Source organism: Cebus imitator, unplaced genomic scaffold, assembly GCF_001604975.1.
Source record: "Cebus imitator isolate Cc_AM_T3 unplaced genomic scaffold, Cebus_imitator-1.0 Scaffold109, whole genome shotgun sequence".
In the NCBI taxonomy this organism is placed as follows: Eukaryota; Metazoa; Chordata; class Mammalia; order Primates; family Cebidae; genus Cebus; species Cebus imitator.
In genome coordinates this window covers 3,276,282-3,294,671 of record NW_016107424.1, presented here as the reverse complement: position 1 = coordinate 3,294,671, position 18,390 = coordinate 3,276,282, and the positions used below count along the sequence as shown (strand labels likewise).

At 31.7% G+C, this 18,390-nt stretch overlaps 1 protein-coding gene across 8 annotated transcripts in view; it reads left to right on the top strand.

Moving 5' to 3' along the window:
* TRIQK (triple QxxK/R motif containing) overlaps nt 1–18,390 on the top strand; it is a 74,682-nt gene that overhangs the window by 41,409 nt on the left and 14,883 nt on the right. For 4 of the 8 annotated variants that reach the window (XM_017538083.2, XM_037741865.1, XM_017538080.2 and 1 more), the window contains one exon: nt 5,883–5,964. In XM_017538083.2, coding sequence (XP_017393572.1) covers nt 5,904–5,964 — 61 coding nt within the window. In that variant the 5' untranslated portion in view covers nt 5,883–5,903. Of the gene's footprint in view, nt 1–1,133; nt 1,292–5,882; nt 5,965–18,390 lie in introns of all 8 variants that reach the window. The other 4 variants (XM_017538084.2, XM_017538082.2, XM_037741864.1 and 1 more) reach the window with 3 other exon arrangements.

Below are 18,390 nucleotides of genomic sequence, written 5' to 3'. Positions count from 1 at the left end.
TATTCAGTGATTATTATATATATAAAATGTCTGTTCATAGAGCATAGGCCCCTCTAAAAATTTAGATTCTTTAAATTTTTCCCTGGTATAATTTTTTATGTAAAGCATATTAGCATAAAAGTAAAATTCAGCTACTTTGGTGAAAACATATTTTTGATAGACCTCTTACTTTTTTATTTATTATAGGTAGTGAATGAATAAAATATTGACCTCTAAAGTGTTATCTATGTTGGGATGTTGGTTTAAATGACCAGGAAGGAATTGGGAGAAGCATAATGAGTAAACATTTTGGCAGATAGCCTTAGTGATTTTCTTTAAAAAAAAAAAAAAATTAAGCATAGTCTGCAAAGGAAAAGAAGAAAACTAAATTGAAAAGGGGATAATATCTTGGGTGTTTATTCATTTAATTCAACTTGTTTTGTAAAATAGAGTGGCATCTTCCCTAGCTGCACACAATTAAGATTAAAATAACTTGATTCCTAGTTACAATTAATAAATGCAAAATACTATGCAAATAGGATAGCTATATGAATAAATTATAATATATCTATTGATAATTTTTATGGTGCTTGTCTTGACAGAATTATTTTTAATGTTTTGAATTATAAAGAGTAAGACTATAAAATTAGTTGCTGTCTTGGCTTTATTTCTAGAATTTTAAAATGTTATCTTAATGCAGTAACTATATATTTTATTAGAAACAAAAATTTAACTTATTTGACTTTGTCTGAATTTGAACATACCTAGATATTGCAATAATACTATAAATATAAAGATTGTTATGATTAGAAAAATAGGTTTTTAGCTGAACTTATAATTTTATTGCATATGAATAAATATTGTTAAGTTGTAGATGCTTTTTACTGCATTGGGTGGGATCATTGTTAACTATCTGTGTGAAAACATATATAGATAAACAATACAATTTTGTCTGGACAGATTTCAAATGCATTTAGTGTTTTAGAACCTTAATAAAGCTCTTTAGAAAAATTACAGTTTGATAATTGCATCAGTTTATGTGGAAACATCTATAATTATTTGTTTTAGTTTCAGTGATGACAACTATTGTAACAAATAGATGCCAAAAATATACAGTACTACAAATGCTGCAAACTTATTTCTTGTTATCACAGCAATATGAAAGAGAAAAACAATTTGGTTGAATAGCTCTCCTCCATGCAGTCATTCATGATCCAGGCTGTTATCATCTTCAGCACATCATATTCAGAGTTAACCTAGAGGTCATCTCCATTTCATCTGGATAAATGAGTATACAAGGAAAGTTTTTTAGGTCAGTTCTAGAAGTAGCAAACAGTAATTTACTCACATTCTGTTGGCTGAAAATAAGTGATGCACCCACAACTAGCATCAAAGGAGGCTGAGAAATACAGTCAAGTGTACCCTGAGGGGCAGGAGGGGGAAGGAGAACATGTATTTTAGTGAGTAGCCAACAGTTTTTATAATAATTTATCTTTCCGGCCTGAAAATAGCTATGCAATTATTTTTTTCTGTCTTCCCAATAGAGAGAACCTAAACTTTCCATTTATTGCATCTAGCTCCAAGCCAAGGATCTCAAGCTAACACACAGTCCTCTGTCTCAATTTGACTCTGACATTCTTGACGGGGCACGGTGGTTCACGCCTGTAATCCTGGCACTTTGGGAGGCCGAGGTGCGTGGATCACCTGAGGTCAGGAGCTCAAGACTATGACATTCTTCTACTCTTCTCCAGCATCACAAAACCCTAAGAAATAATGATTAAGCAGTGGATAACTGCTTTGTACCTGCAATAATAATTCCCCTCTGTAAAGGGAAGAATGGGACACCCACAGGAGTCATTGGTCCATTGTGATAATGAAACCTGCTGCCCATGAGATCACTGAGAAGATCCACTGTACTGAAGTAGAAGTTTCAGTTTATGGTCTTTTTGTCCATTTGTCATGGCTCTCCCCTCTGGATGGTTCTTCCTTTCTAGTCATGTGTGAAGTAGATGTTTCAGACTCTAATAGAGTTTGTCTTCCTTGGAGTCTGCTGTATGCTGATTTAAATGTATAGGCCCAAAAGTTGGCTTTCATTCAAAGACTTTTTTAGATTATGTTTCTGGTTTCTTCGCAAACACAGTTCCCTCACATTTTAGTAACATTTTTACCATTTCTACTCAGTTGCATGTGCCCATAAATACAGTGCAGTTTCTTTTCTAGATCTAATTCTCATGTCCACTTTTTTTTTCTGTGCTTCAGAACTCCTAGGCTTCTCTTTTTCTACCAAAAGTGTCTACTTTGAAGTAATCTGAAATAATAGGCTGAGGTGAAACAGTAAAATCCCTAATCTGCTCTTTGTCTCTCTCTCTCTCTCTTTTTTTTTTTTTTTAGCTGCTAAGTTTTAATGGGTCTTTGTTCTTCAAAGCCTGCTTTTGTTTTTTTTCCCCTGTTATTTGGTTCTTAGAAGAAATTGGATTTTTCCAACATTTTTTGCCCCAAATTACTAGACTTTCCTTTCTCTATATTTTTTCTTGTGACAAGACCAGTTCTTGTCTGACCTCATCTTCATCTTGCAGCACCTTACTAGAAGGAATGAGGAACAACTTCCAGGTACCAGTTTGGAGAATACTTATGACTGTAGCATTCATATTCCATAAATAATAACATATTTGAATTGAGGCTACGAAATATAGTCTGTGCTAGTAAGAAAAGGAGAATACGAATTTTTTGATCAGATTGTACTCTCGGCTGCAATAAATTCAATAAAAATCATAAAACTTATAGAGCAGAAATAAATTTTAATTGTGACAAAAGGTACAAAAAATCAACAAAACAAAAAGTTGATTTTTTAAAAGATAAGTAGAACGAGCTTTTGCTTGCCCAAGGAATAAAAGGAGAAAACTCAAATAAAATGGGAAATAAAAAAGAAGCATTACAACTGACACCACAGAAATGCAAACACTGTAAGAGACTGCTATGAACAACTGTACACCAACAAATTGCAAAGTCTAGAATAAAAGAATACATTCCTCAGCACATAAAACCTACTAAGATTAAACATGACAAGACAAAATAGTTGAACAGACCAATAATGAATAATGAGTTTGAAGTAGTAATAAAAAAATCTTCCATCAGAGAAAAGTGCAGGACCTGATAGATTCATTACTGACTGCTACCAAACAGTTAAAGAGCTAATACCATTTCTACTCAAACTATTCCAAAATATTGAAGAGGAGGGAATACTGCCAAACTCATTTTACAAGGCTGGCATTACTCTGATAACGAAAATCAGACAAGAACACAATTTAAAAAAAAAGGAAAACTACAAAGTAATATTCCTGATGAACATAGATGAATAAATCTCAGCAAAGTACTACAAACCAAATTCAGCAACACATTAAAAAGATAATGCATCATGATCAAGTGGTATCACCCCAGTGATGCAGGGATGGTTCAACATACCCAAATCAATAAAAATGATGTATCACAACAGAATCAAGAACAAACACCATATGATCAATTTAATTGATGTTGAAAAAGCATTCAATAAAATTTAACGTTCCTTCATGATAAAATTCATATTGTTAAAAGTTCTCTACTACCCATAGTGATCTACAGATTTAATGCAATCTCTATCAAAATACCAATGACATTCTCCACAAAAATAGAAAGAACAATCCTAAAATTTATATGGAACCCCATAAGAATAGCTAATTCAGTTCTGAGCAAAAAGAGCAAGGCCAGAGTGTCACACTATCTGATTTCAAATTATACTACAAAGTTATAGTAATGAAAACAATTGGGTACTGGCATAAAAGCAGACACATAGACCAATGGAACAGAACTGAGAAACCTTAGGGTTTACTCATTTTTTATAAAAGTGCCAAGAACTCACACACTTAGAGTTATACTCATTTTTTATAAAAGTCCAAGAACTTACAATGGGGAAAGGATTGTGTCCTTAATTAATGGTTCTGGGAAAACTGGGTATCTATATGCAGAAGAATGCAAATAGATTCCCTGTCTTTCATCATATACAAAAATCAACTCAAAATGGATTAAAGACTTAAATGTAAGACATAAAACTATGAAACTACTAGATAAAACATTGGGAAGACACTACAGGACATTGGTCTTTCAAAAATTTTGGGGGGTAAGCTCTAGAAAGCCCAGGCAACAAAATAAAAAATAGACACATAGTATTACATCAAGCTAGAGAGCTTCTTCACAGCAAAGAAAACAATCAACAAAGTAAAGAGACAAATTACAAAACAGGAGAAAGTATTTACAAAATATTCATCAAACAATGGATTAATACTCAGAATATATAAGGAGCTCAAACAACTCAATAACAAAACACAATTCAATGAAAAATGGGCAAAAGAACTAAACAGACATTTCTCAAAAGAAGGTACAAATGGCCAACAGGTATATGAAAAACATACTCAACATTACTAATCATTAGGGAAATTCAAATTGAAAGCAGAGTGAGATATCATCTCATCCTAGTTACTGTGGCTACTATCAGAAAGACAAAAAATAACAAGTGCTGGTGGGGATGTGGAGAAAGGGGAATGCTCATACTCTGTGGGTGAAAATGTAAATTGGGACAGCCATTATGGAAAACAATATGGAGGTTCCTGAGTAAACTAAAAATAGAACTACCTTATAATCCAACTATCCTGCTCCTGGGCATATATCCAAAAGAAAGGAAATCAGTATATGGAAGACATATCTGAACTCTCACATTCATTGCAGCATTATTCAAAATAACCAAGATATGGAATCAATCTAAGCATCCATCAATAGATGAATGGATAGCAAAAATGCAGTCTCTATGCACAATGGAGTATTATTCAGCCATAAAAATGAAATGCTACCATTTTCAGCAGCATGGATAGAACTGAAGGTCGTTATCTTAAGTGAAATAAGCCAGGCACAGAAAGACATATATTGTCTGTTCTCACTCATTTGTGAGAACTGAAAAAGGGGATCTAATGGAGATAGAGTAAAATAGCGGCTACCAGAGTCGGGGACAGGAAGTGGGTAAAAGGGTAGAGAAGTTGGTTAAGGGTTACAAAAATACAGTTAGCTATAAGAAATAATTTCTAGTATTCAATAGTACAGTAGGAAAATTATGATTAACAATAATTTATTGTATATTCTAAATACCTAGAAGAGAAGATTTGTTATACTCCCAACACAAAGAACATGTAAATGTTTGAGGTGATGGATATCCTAATTATTCTGATTTGGTCATTACTCATTGTATACAGGTTTCAAAATATTACATATATTCCCCCAAAGTATGTACAACTATTGTATATCAATAAAAATATGTTGAAGATTAAATCAAACAGTGCATATGATGTAATAAGCATGTAAATATTAATAAATGGTAGTAGTTTTTGCTGTTTACATTAACAGGGGTAGAACTAGAACTGAAATTCATCTGCTTTGGTTGCATAAGTCATGCTTTTTAAAATAAAATACAAAATACTTGAGATTAAACTTTACCCTTACATTTTATGTAATATAGTAAATATGTATATCCAAAATATATATACTTGTAAATAAACATGTTGCCAAAAGCATGCCAAAAGCCCCAACCTATTTTCATATTTATGGATAATATTCTCTAACAGTGTGGTTTAATTGAGCACTCATAGTACTTGATAAGATAAATGTTACCAAAAACAAATGACTGAGAAATTTAATTACCAGCAATTATATCATTGATAATTTATTTGAAAAATTTTGTTTTTTATGAATATTTAATAGAAATAAGTCAAAGGTACTTGTACCCATTGCTTTAAAAATGAATTTTATAGAATAAACTATTTCTGAATTTTATAGATATTGCTGTTTTAAAAAGAATTTCATTATAATTTTTTTCTTTTCAGCAGGCATTTTGGAGATCAAAGATGGGTAAAAAAGATGCTTCTACTATAAAACTTCCTGTTGATCAATACAGAAAACAAATTGGTAAGCATGAATTATCTTTGATACACTCCTATGAATTAAGATTAAAAACACAATTATGCATATAAATTTTCTTTAATACATATGATACACAGAAATATATGAGTGAAGAAGGACTTAATAGAGTTTTATGGAAGCAAAAGTAAATGCAGTCCTGCTTACCATTAAGATATGAACTTCAGGTACTTATGATCTTTCAGTGTTCTCATAATTTTAATTAATTTAATAAAATAAACAAATATTGTTATTATTAAGGATGAATGCTTTTATACAGTCAGCATTTTTAAATTTTATAATTCATTAAATCATTCCTTTGTATTAACATATTACATATTACAATTTAACATATTATAACTGTTAATTCTGTGACTCAATAATTTGATAACTTCAAAATTCTCTTGCAAAATATGCTAAATGAAGTAGAACAAATGTACTTTTAAGTGGATAGCTGAGCTCAGAAAAAAAAAAAAGAATTTTCCAGGGGTGATACGTGAAAGAAGGATTAAGGAAGAATGCATACAAGGATTTCTAGTTGGAATTGAAACTCCCAAATATATTTGGACCCTCAAAGAGATATTACCCTAGCAGAATGGCAGACTAGAAGAGCTCACTTAGCACAGGAAGATAACAGGAAGATTACCTATTTTAAATTAGGCTCTAGGTACAGGATTTTCTTTTCAAGGATACATGGAGTATTTCTAAAAAATTACCTACCTACCTACTAGTGACAAAGGAAGTACCTCAAGTTTTAAAGAATCAGTATTCTATAACTTCATTTTTTAATCAAATGTAGTAAATTAGAAATTAGTTAGAAGCAATAAGGTAAATTTCCCTTCTTCACCCTACCCTCTCCTTTAGTGTACTTTTTCCCATCGCTACCATTACTTTGGAAATACAAAATAAATTAATAAAAATAACTCTTCTAGGCAACTAAAGGATAAACAAAGAAGTTACAGTAGAAGTCAGAATATAAATAGAAATAATTGATACCAAAATAAAGTATATATCTATTTCATAAATAAGATACAAAAAGTACACTTTATAAAGAAAAAATATATTTCCGCAAAACAAAAGACATGAAAACAAAGTGAAAATTATTTGGAATACAGATAGCCAATTAAGAATTTTTATAGTACATATTTAAGGTGTACAACATGACATTTTGTTTTATACACACATACATATACATACACACACACAGTAAATGATTACTACAGTCAAGCCAATTAAAATGTGCATCATTTCACGTAGTACCTTTTCTGTGTATGGTTAAGAGTTCTAAAATCAACTCTCAGCAAATACCCAATGTAAAAATACAATATTATTAACCATAGTCCTCATGTGGTATATTAAATCCATCCTACATAATTGCAGTTTTATACTCTTGACCTACATCTCTGCATTTCTCCTTCCCTCCAACTCTGGTAACCACCATTCCACTTTCTTTTTCTAGGTATTTGACATCTAGTTTTTAAGATTGAAAATATAACAGAGATCATGCAGTATTTTTCTTTCTTTGTCTGGCTTGCTTCACTTAGCATAATGTCCTCCAATTTCATCTACATTTTCCCAAATGGCAGGGTCCTCTTTTTAAAGGCTGAAATATATTTATATATATGTATAAAATTTCTTGAGCCTGTCATTTGTCAGTGGACGCTTAGATTGTTTCCATATCTTGGCTATTGTGAATAATGCTGCAGTGAACATGCTATCTCTAAAATGTGATTTTATTTTCTTTGGGTATATACCTAGGAGAGGGATTGCTGGGTCATGTAGTAGTTATATTTTTATTTTTTTGAGGAACCTCCATTCTTTTTTTTCCCATTTCTTCTAACAATATACAAGGATTCCCTCTTTTCTGTATCCTCGCTAACATTTGTTATCTTTTGTTTTTTTGAACATAGTCATCCTAACAGGTGTGAGACATTATCTCATTGTGGTTGGATTTGCACTTCTCTGATAATTAGGGAGGTTAAGGACCTTTCCATGTACCTGTTTGTCATTTTCTTCATTTTCTTTGGGAAAATGTCTGTTCAGATCTTTTGACCATATTCTAGTCAGGTATGTTCAATCAGGTTGTCTTTTTTACCATTGTAAAATAGAAGTTCCTTATATAAATACATGGCCTAGAGTACATATTTTTTATAGTACATATTTAAGGTGTACAACATGTTGTTTGGTTATACGCACATATACATACACATACACACAATGATTACTACAGTCAAACCACTTAAAATATGCATTATCTCACATAGTACCTTTTCTGTGTGTGGTAAGACATACACGGAAAAATATAAAAAACGGTAGGTGATTACTACACACACAGAGTAGGTAATTACTACAGTTTTTGGTTTAAATTCTATTTTGTCAGATATAAGTATAGCTATTCTTGCTCTTTTTGGGTTACCATTTGCCTGGAAGATCTTTTTCCATCTCTTTACTTTTGGCCTGTGCATGTCATTAAATCTAAAGCTAGTCTTTTATAGAGAACATATAACTGAACCTTTTTTTAATCCATTGAGGCACTGTATAGCTTCTGATTGTTGAGTTTAATGTATTTATGTTTAGAGTAATTTTTGATAGTAAGGACTTTTTATTGTCATTTTGTTGTTTTCTGTCTGTTTCAAACTTTTTTTGTCCTTTTCTTACTCTCTTTGTATCTTCCTTTGCAATTTGATAATTTTTGTGGTGATATACTTTGATTGTTTCTATTTATCTTTTCTGTATCTATTATTAGTTTTTTTTCTTTGTGGTTACCGTGAGACTTCCATAAAACATCAGTCTAGTATAAAGTAATAATAGCTTAACTCTAATCACACACAAAAGCTCCACTCTTACTTCTTTGCAAATTGATTTTTAACCTTGTTTTTTATACAGACAATGTTTTCTGCATGATGTCATTTTGATTCTAATGTTTCCTCTCTGAATTAGTATGCAGTCAATTTTGTTAACATTCCCTGTGCTTGAAAGGAATAGGTATTCTCTATTAGGATGCAGTACTACTTATGTTAATTACGGTTTTCAAATCTATTTTGTACTTTTTATATATTTTAGCTGTCATTTTTGAAAAATGAGAATTAAAATACCCTAAGACTATAGTTTTCAATTCTTGTAATTCTATCCAGTTTTGCTTTGTATATTTGAAGCTGTTTTTGTTGCTTAGCATTTGTAAATTGGTCAATATTTATGATGAGTTTCCTTTTCTATTATATAATGGCCATTTTATTTATAAAGTATTTATGAAGTTTTTGTTTAGAGTTCTTTTTGTTTTATGTTAATATTGGTAAAATACCTTTATTTTGTTAAGTATTCTGGTATTTTTCTTGTCCTTTTATTTTCATCTATAAATAAATGATATAATTGATTTCTTAATACAGCTTGAGAATCTTTGTTTTAAAGCAAGTAAATTTAATTTTATATAATTTACTATGAATAAAAAATCTGGATATATTTTGATATTTTTATTTAGATTTTTCATTTGTAGTGATTTTCCTTGAGTAATCTCCACTCTAAGCTTTTTTCTTGACACATTTTGATCATGTTTTCTTTTGCATTCTCCAAATTTTCAACATTTTCCATTCATTTTTTTTCTTTCTTCCCTTTTTTGGGAAAGGGGGAGGAAAATCTCATATTTTTTTGGCATATTTGACGTAATAAAGTTTATTAATATTCTTATTTAACCTAGACAATAAGGATTTTTAAACTTTTATATGTGATTAATTTTTCCTATCTTTCATGTATGACTTTTAAAAACTGTTCATACTATAATTTAAATATTATTGATGACAGAAGCTCCATCTAATTTTTTTGGCATCTCTAATGATGTTCACAAAAGGTACTTAATAAATATTTAAATAATCACTAAAGCAACTTTCCTAATTCTTAGGTCATTCTTAGTTTTGTGCTATTCTTTTTGTTTTTGTCTTTGATTTTACTTCTCTAGATCCCCAAGGGTATCCTGCATATAACCACTTCTTAAATGTTTGTGGATTTTCCTTTTGTGCTAATCTTACAAATTCAAGATTGATTTTATTTATAATATCTTCTATTTAACTATAATCTCCCTCCATGTATAACTTGTTGCTTGGTTTGGATGTTTAATATGAATTTTCTTGGAAATTAATTTATATTTTTTGAGTAACTTGATTTATATTTAGCAGCTCTAAGCTTAGTGCTTGTTTCTTAGTACTTAATGTGGTATTAAATGAGGGTGTATTCTCTGTAATGGTAATGTATGACAAGCTGTTCTGTCCAAGCATCGAAAAATTATCATTGGTTTGAATTGCTTCTATAAAATAATTAAAATGAAAATATTGCACAAGATTTTCATTTTTAATGATGAATTTACTAAGCCTGCTGTCTATAGCCTGGATATCTCTAAATAATTTTGAGAAAAGTGTTACTTTTTGCATAGTTTACTTTGGTAGATAATACTTACTTTTTTTCTTTAGGGAAATTACGGTATCATTTGCACGATTTATTTAATATAAAGATACCTTATGCTGATGGTAATCTACTGGATTATTTCTGGCTTTGTGGTTATTTTCATTTTATCAATTTGATTGATTAACGTTTTACTTAGTTATTTTCCTGTGAGCATTTGTAATTTTATTCATCTTGAAGGTATTAAAATGCAGGCCATTTGTTTACTGACATAGTTACTAGACTTTTTTTAACAAGATTCCATACAAAAGACTTTTGACCCCTAGTTTTGTAATGAGTCTTCTTCAGATATTTGTAGTTCGCAATATAGTAACTGAAAATAGTGTTCATATGGCAGTTGCAAATTTACTTTATATGACAAATTGTATTACTTTTATATGTAATTCAGGTAATGCAAGAAACGTAAGATTCCAAGTAATGTTTTGCTTTTTGATGAAGGGAGGAGGGATTTGAAGCAGTTGATGAGATTTATTCTAAAAATGTTGAAGGAAATATAAAAGTCTTTATTGTTGATTACCAAATATTATTTGCCAGTATTTTTGGCATGCTGTAAATAACTCATCTTCCAATAATTCATTTGAGTAATTAAATTTAGATTGCAAATTTTTCTTTTCAAATATTTTGACTCTTATCTTTCTGCTTTACTATTGTATCTTAATTGGTGTGGTCTATATAAATGGACAATAAATTATATATCTTTGTTATAGAGATCAGACAGTGAATAGAATTTGGTATTCATCCCAGACAGAATTATGATTGAATGTATTTGCAAGATTAAAGCACTGAATTTACTTTTTTCTAATTAAAGGCAATTAAAGATTTCTAGACACAAATAAAAGACAATGAATTGAGGAATAAGTGCAGGAGCAAGTCCATTTGCAGGTGAAAAGATGTGCCTTTGAAGCAGAACCAGCTGTATTTTCATTGAAAGAATAACAGTTTAGGAAGCTTTTCTGCATGTGCTTGCTTGATAGCATAATGTACTCATAAGCAGCTTATGCAGTATTCAGAAAATAACAGTGCATTAATTTTTAAAGCAGCAAAGGCAGAGGAAGAGCAGTACTGCCATATGATGATAATGAGTGTGGCTAGTGTAAAGTTGGCTGTTGAGAAAGAAACAGTGAGCTTCTAGAAAATGAACATTCATAAAACAATAACCAGATATTCACATGATAATGAGCTTGAGCAGCAATATCAACAAAGGGCAAAGATCTAGTCTTGTTTCTGGGGAAGGGTAAGGAATTGAACAGCAAAGAGCCAAAAGCAGTAAAGTAGTCTATTTTTTAAATTAAACTAAGGAAACTCCCATGAAAAACCATGTCATAGTTAAAATGATCGCTTTAAATATGAAATAATTCCTGGCATAAAGAAGATTTTGGAACATATAAATGACTGTATTTATCCCTAAAATAGTGTAATATGAGGAATTGTAAATGATAAGGTAATAAAAAAGTTATAATTTGTATTAAATATACGTTTCATACCTATCAACATTAATATATGTTTTAGTAGGTATCTTTGTATGTACTTAAATGTGTGTGTGTTTGTTTTATAGGGATAGCACTAATGCCAGAGTTAAACATGTTTTATTCTTACTAATATATAAGCAAAGGGACTTTTAACACAAGTAATATCTACTAATTAGAAATTATAACAAAATGGCTTTTATTTTGTTTACAAAGCAGATATTATGGATTTTCTGTACAGTATATGCAAGTAAAAACTATGAATTTGTGTGCTGCCATCTTTGCTACCAAAAACTCCAGACATAATTTGAAAATTCCTTTGCACTGATGTTTGCTTTTTAATAATGACTCAACTTTTAGTTAATATTCATAATCCCTGTTTAAGACTTGAAGCAGGAAATTCTGTTGGTTATGCACCATGAATTTTCAAGAATATATTTTTAAACTATATTTAACAGGAGGATACAGAGACAAACTAGTTTGGTTTGTTAAAGTTGCTTGAATTCAGAGCTGTACATACATTATTAAGTGAATCTTTGTCTTCTATTAAGATTACTTTCTATTAAGATTACCTCTTCGTCTTCTGCTAAGATTACCTGTGTGATTGGAAGAAACCAATCACAAAGGTAATCTTTCAGGGATTTAGAAAGATGTTTAAAATGATCCCAGGAAGAAGTATGCACTCTACTTTGGTCTTAGTTTTGTAAGATGTGAGCCATATGAGGAAATAGCCATGATTCCAGAGAAAAACAAAAAATAGAAATGATGGTAGAAAGAGAAAGTCCTTCAGTTTCAAAACTCCAGCTTATGTCAATCCCTTCAAAAATTGTTCTTTTTCCCTTATATTTTGGAATCAATCAATCAATCTCAATCTCTTTCTCTCCCATTTTCATGTTATTTCAAGATGAATTTCTGTCAAGGCAGAGGTTGCAGTGAGCCGAGAGTACGCCATTGCACTCCAGTCTGGAGAGCCCGGTGACAGAGCAAGACTCTGGCTCAAAAAAAAAAAAAAGAAAGAAAGAAAATAATTCTGAAAATGATCTAAGGATATCTCCAGATCTCCAGCACCCTCCACAGCTACCCAAACATATATCCCAATCAAGCTTGAGCTGCTGTTCACTAAGTCCAGGATCTTAAGTGACATCGAGTCTTCCTTTTATTCTGTTGTGATCTGGCCTAAAAGAAGAGGAAGAAATGTTTTTAAATTTTTGATAATTGGCTGTGCAGGGAAAATGAGTGTTACATTCTAGGAGCAAGCGAAGAAATATACGTTCCGGCTGTCATTCTGAGTTCTCTAGTTGGTCATAGTAGTTGTAACTTATGACTTTCCTTCTTCAGTATTCATTTTAGATATTCTTAGTTTGAATCTCGGTTCAAGAATCTTAGTTTGCTGAGTGTTTTTCCTTTGAAAATTTAAACATTGTATAAAACTTTATCATTGGTCAAAGTAGTACTTGAGTTGTCCCAGGAATTTTCTTACATCTTCCCATATTCCTTTTGACATGCACTATATATTACCAAACTATTTCAATGGACCTTGATAACCAGAATAAATTTCCTCAGCTAACACCATGATTGCCCATTTTACTAGTTTGCTTACAGGTATGTAGAATTCAAACTGCCTAGGTGGCTAGCTCAGCTTTCAATTCAGGAGAACTAGTATTGTATCTTTTCTTAGGTTACCTCTGTTTCCAGGTAAACGGAACAAAATGTAATACTCGAACTTTGGCCACTGGGACAATTTCTCTTTTTCACTGTCCTTTGGGTTTATCTCCAATGATAGCTATAGTACCATAGCAGTCTACTTCTAGCTGGTGTGAGAATATGATAAAGAACTATCTACAAATGCTTTTTAATATTAAAATTGTGTACCTAATCTTACAGTTTATTGAACTAGATAACCTCCAGTTCATGACTGGTAGCTCAGGCCAGATGGTCCCTGAGTCTCATGACCAGGTAGTCAGTTCTCCATCCATTTGGTAGCAATCCAGAGGTTGTTTCTTAGTGATGTTACTCGCTGAAGGAGGTATGGTAATGTTCAAATACCCTAGAGACTGACACTTTTCTTTTATTGGGAACTGCTGAAGGCTTGCTTCTATGTCTCAGTTAGCTAACAGATTCCATTGAATCTACCATGTCATAGCCTCCAAGAGATAGAGTATCTGTCACAGCAATCTACTGGAGAACCATTTATTGTCCCATGCTCTACTCGACTCTAGAAACTTTTCAAGTTCCCTGCATAGATAAAAATAAGTATTACAGGTTTAGAAAACAATAATATGAACAACCATGATTCATCATCCAAGTTAAAAGTTGAAAATACACCAGTAGCTAAGAGGCCTTTTATATACTCCATTGCAATTGCAGGGCCTTCCATCTTTCTGAGAGACAACCACAATATTAATTTTGTATTAATTCTCTTTATGTATTTGCCACTTAAATTTGTGCCAATAATCTATTGTTTAGTTTTGTCAGTTTATATAGGTGAACGTCATATAAATGAAATCTCGTTGTATATATTGTTATAAAATTTGCTTCTACTGAACATCTTGTTTTAGAGTTTTATTCTTGTTTATGGCCATCAATATAGTTCATTTATTTTCTATGCTTTATTGCATTCAATTTTTTGTATATAATGTTTTTTCCTTCTATTCTCCTGGTTTTGGACAATTATAGATTATTTTCAGTTTTTTTTCTGTGAGCGCTATATGAACATACTAATGAAGGACAGATTGTCACATTGAAATATTATAAAAGTACTTAAATATAGGCTGTATACAAGAAATTAACCTCATGAGCAAAATAGTTGAACAGAATCTTCTAGTGCTCATCCCCCCACAGAAACACCAAACTGAATATCCACACAAAAATCACCTTCATGAGAACCAAAAATCAGGTGAACCGGAACCTGGCTTTAACATCATATTAAGGAGTGAGGCACTGAAGTAGGGATTTGAAAGACAATCTTGAGCCACCTACACCACCCCTTTTCCATACTTCACCATTGGCCATGTTGTGTTGAGAGAGAATCTGTGTAGCTGGAGGAGGCAGAGTGCAGTTATTGTAGGAATTTGCATTGGAGCTCGGTGCTACCCTGTCACAGTATAGAAAGCCACACAGGGAAGAACTTAGCTGGTACCCAAAGAGGGAACATTTAGACTAGTCCTAGCCAAAGGCAAGTCTTCTATCCCAGTGGTACATACCTAAGTTTCAGCAAGCGCCATCACCATGGACTAAAAGGCTTTGGAATTCTAGATAAACTTGAAAGGCAGTCTAGGCCACAAAGACTGAAATTCCTTGGCAAGTCCTCGTTCTTTGCTGGGCTCAGAACCAGTGGACTTGGTGTGCATGTCATCAGAAATGAAATAGGAGACATTACAAGTGATACTGCAGAAATTCAAAAAAAAGGAGAGGCTACTCTGGGTTACTAAATGCCAATAAATTAGTTAACCTAGAGGAAATGGATAAATTCCCAGACTCATACAACTTACTATATTGAACCATGAAGAAATTCAAAACCTGAATAGAACAATAACAAGTAATGAGATCAAAGCCATAATAAGTCTTTCAACAAGAAAAAGCCCAGAACCCAATGATTTCACTGCTTAATTCTAGAAAACATTTGAAGAAGAAATAATGTCAATCCTACTCAAACTTCCAAAAAAATAGAGGAGAAAGGAATACTTTCAAACTCATTTTACAAGGCCAGTGTTACTATGATACCAAAAACAGACAAGGACACATTAAAACTACAGGCTAGTATCCCTGATGAACACTGATGCAAAAATCCTCAACCAAATTCTTGTAAACCAAACTCCAACAACACGTTAAAAAGATTATTCAACATGAGCAAGTGGAATTTATCCAAGGCATGCAAGGACAATACAATATACACAAATTAATCAATGTGATATATCATATCTATAAAATGAAGGACACAATCTTTCAATTAATAGTGAAAAGTATTTGATAAAATTCAACATCTCTTCATGATAAAAAAAAAAAAACCTTAAAAAAACTGAGTGTAGAAATAGCATATCTCTATATAATAAAAGCCGTTTATGACAGACCCACAGTTAGTATCATACTGAATGGGGAAAAACTGAAAGCCCTTTCTCTAAGATCTGGAACAAAATGAGACTGCTCACTTTCTGTCCCTTTTATTCAACATAGTACTAGAAGTCATAGCTAGAGCAATCAGACAAAGAAATAAAGGACATCCTGATTGTAAAGGAAGAAGTCCAATTATCCATGTTTGCAGATGATATGGTCTTACTATTTGGAAAAAACAAAAAATTTGACCAGAAACTATTAGAACCGTTAAGCAATTTCAGTATGGTTGCAAGAGTTGATTTTTGTACAAAATCAACATACAAAACTCAGCAAAGAGTCTGAAAAAAATTGAGAAAGTAATCCCATTTATAATAGCTGCTAATAAAACAAAATACTTAGGAATAAACTTAAGCAAAGAAATTAAAGATTTCTATAATGAAAACTATAAAACAATGATAAAAAATTGAACAGAACATATAAAAAAATTAAAAAATATTTATGTTCATGGATTGGAAAAATCAATATTGCTAAATTGCTCATACTATCCAAAGCAAACTACAAATTCAATGCAATCTCTAATGAAATACCAATGAAACTCTTTACAGAAATAGAAGAAAAATCCTAACATTTATATTAAACCAAAAAAAGCCTTAGAATTGCCATAGCCATCCTGAGCAAAAAGAACAAAACTGGAGGAATCTCATTAACTGACTTCAAATTATACTGCAGAACGATAGTAACCAAAACAGTATAGTACTCACATAAAATCAGACATACACACCAATGAAACAGAATAGAAAACCCAGAAACAAATTCTTACATCTACAATGAGCTCATTTTTGACAAAGGTGTTAAGAGATAACATTAATGAATGGACAGTCTCTTCAAAAAATGGTGCTGGGGAAACTGGATATCCATAATCAGAAGACTGCAACTAGAACCCTATCTTCTACCATATACAAAAATCAAAGCAAATGAATTAAAGACTTAAATCTTAAACATCAAACTCTGAAACTACTAAAGGAAAACATTAAGGAACCTCTCCAGAAAATTGGGCTGGAGAAAAACATCTTTAGTGACAAGCACAGACAACCAAAGCAAACATGAAGAAGTGGGATCACATCACATTAAAAACCTTTTCCTTTGCACAGCAAAAGAAACCATCAACAAAGTGAAAGAGACAACCCACAGAATGGGAGAAAATATTTGCAAACTATCTAACAAAGGATTAATAACTGGAATACATAAAAGCTGAAACAACGCAATAGAAAAAATTCAATAATCTGAGTTTTGAATGGGCAAAAGATTTGAATAGACATTTCTCAAAAGAAGCATGCAAATAGCAAACAGGTATATGAAAAGGTGCTCAAAATTATTAATCATCAGAGAAATGCAAATCAAAAATACAATGAAATATCATCCCCAGTTAAAATGGCTTTTATCCAAAAGATGCAAGAACAAATGCTGGTGAGGATGTGGAGAAAACCCTCATATGCTTTTGATGGCAATGTAAATTAGTACAACCACTATAGAAAATGGTTTGGAAGTTCTCCAAAAACCCAAAAATAGAGCTACCAGATGATCCAGTAACCCTACTTCTAGGTATATACCCAAAAGAAAGAGAATCAGGATATCAAAAATAGGTCTACACTTCTATGTTTACTGCAGCACTAGTCACAATAGCCAAGATTTGGAAGCAACCTAAGTGTCCATCAATAGATGACTGGATGCAGAAAACGTGGTATTTATACACAATGAAGTATTATTCACTCATGAAAAAAGGAATGAGATCCTGTCATTTGTAACAACATGGGTGTAACTGGAGGTCATTCTGTCAAGTGAAATAAGCCAGGTACAGAAAGACAAAGTTAGCATCTTCTCACTTATTTGTGGAACTAAAAATATTTAAACAATTGAACTCATGGAAATAGAGAATAGAAGAGTGGTAACCAGAGACTGGGAAAAGTAATGGGGAGGAGGTGGAGGGAGTGGGAATTGTTAATGGGTACAAAAATATTGTTTGTTAGAATGAATAAGATCTGGTATTTGATAAAACTTACTGTACACTTAAAAACAATGAAAAAAGTATAATCAGATTGTTTGTAATGCAAAGAAAGGACAAATTCTGGAGAGGATGGATACTCCATTTACCCTATTGTGATTACTATGCATTGCATGCCTTTATCAAAATAGCTCATGAACTCCATCAATATATACACTGTTACGTGCCTGCAAAAATTAAGTTAAAAAACAAAAAGCATTTGAAACATTCAGCCTGCAATATCTGATAGATTACCAACACTCAGCTTTTAAGCAGCAACCTCTGTTTTACTCAGCCATTATATTCTATTTTATAGTTATTATAAAAATTGTAAATAAATGAAAATCAATGTAAAAATTTAACAAATTAACTTTAAATGTGATGATAGCAAAAGTAAAGTTATGGAGGAGAAGTACTTCTTGA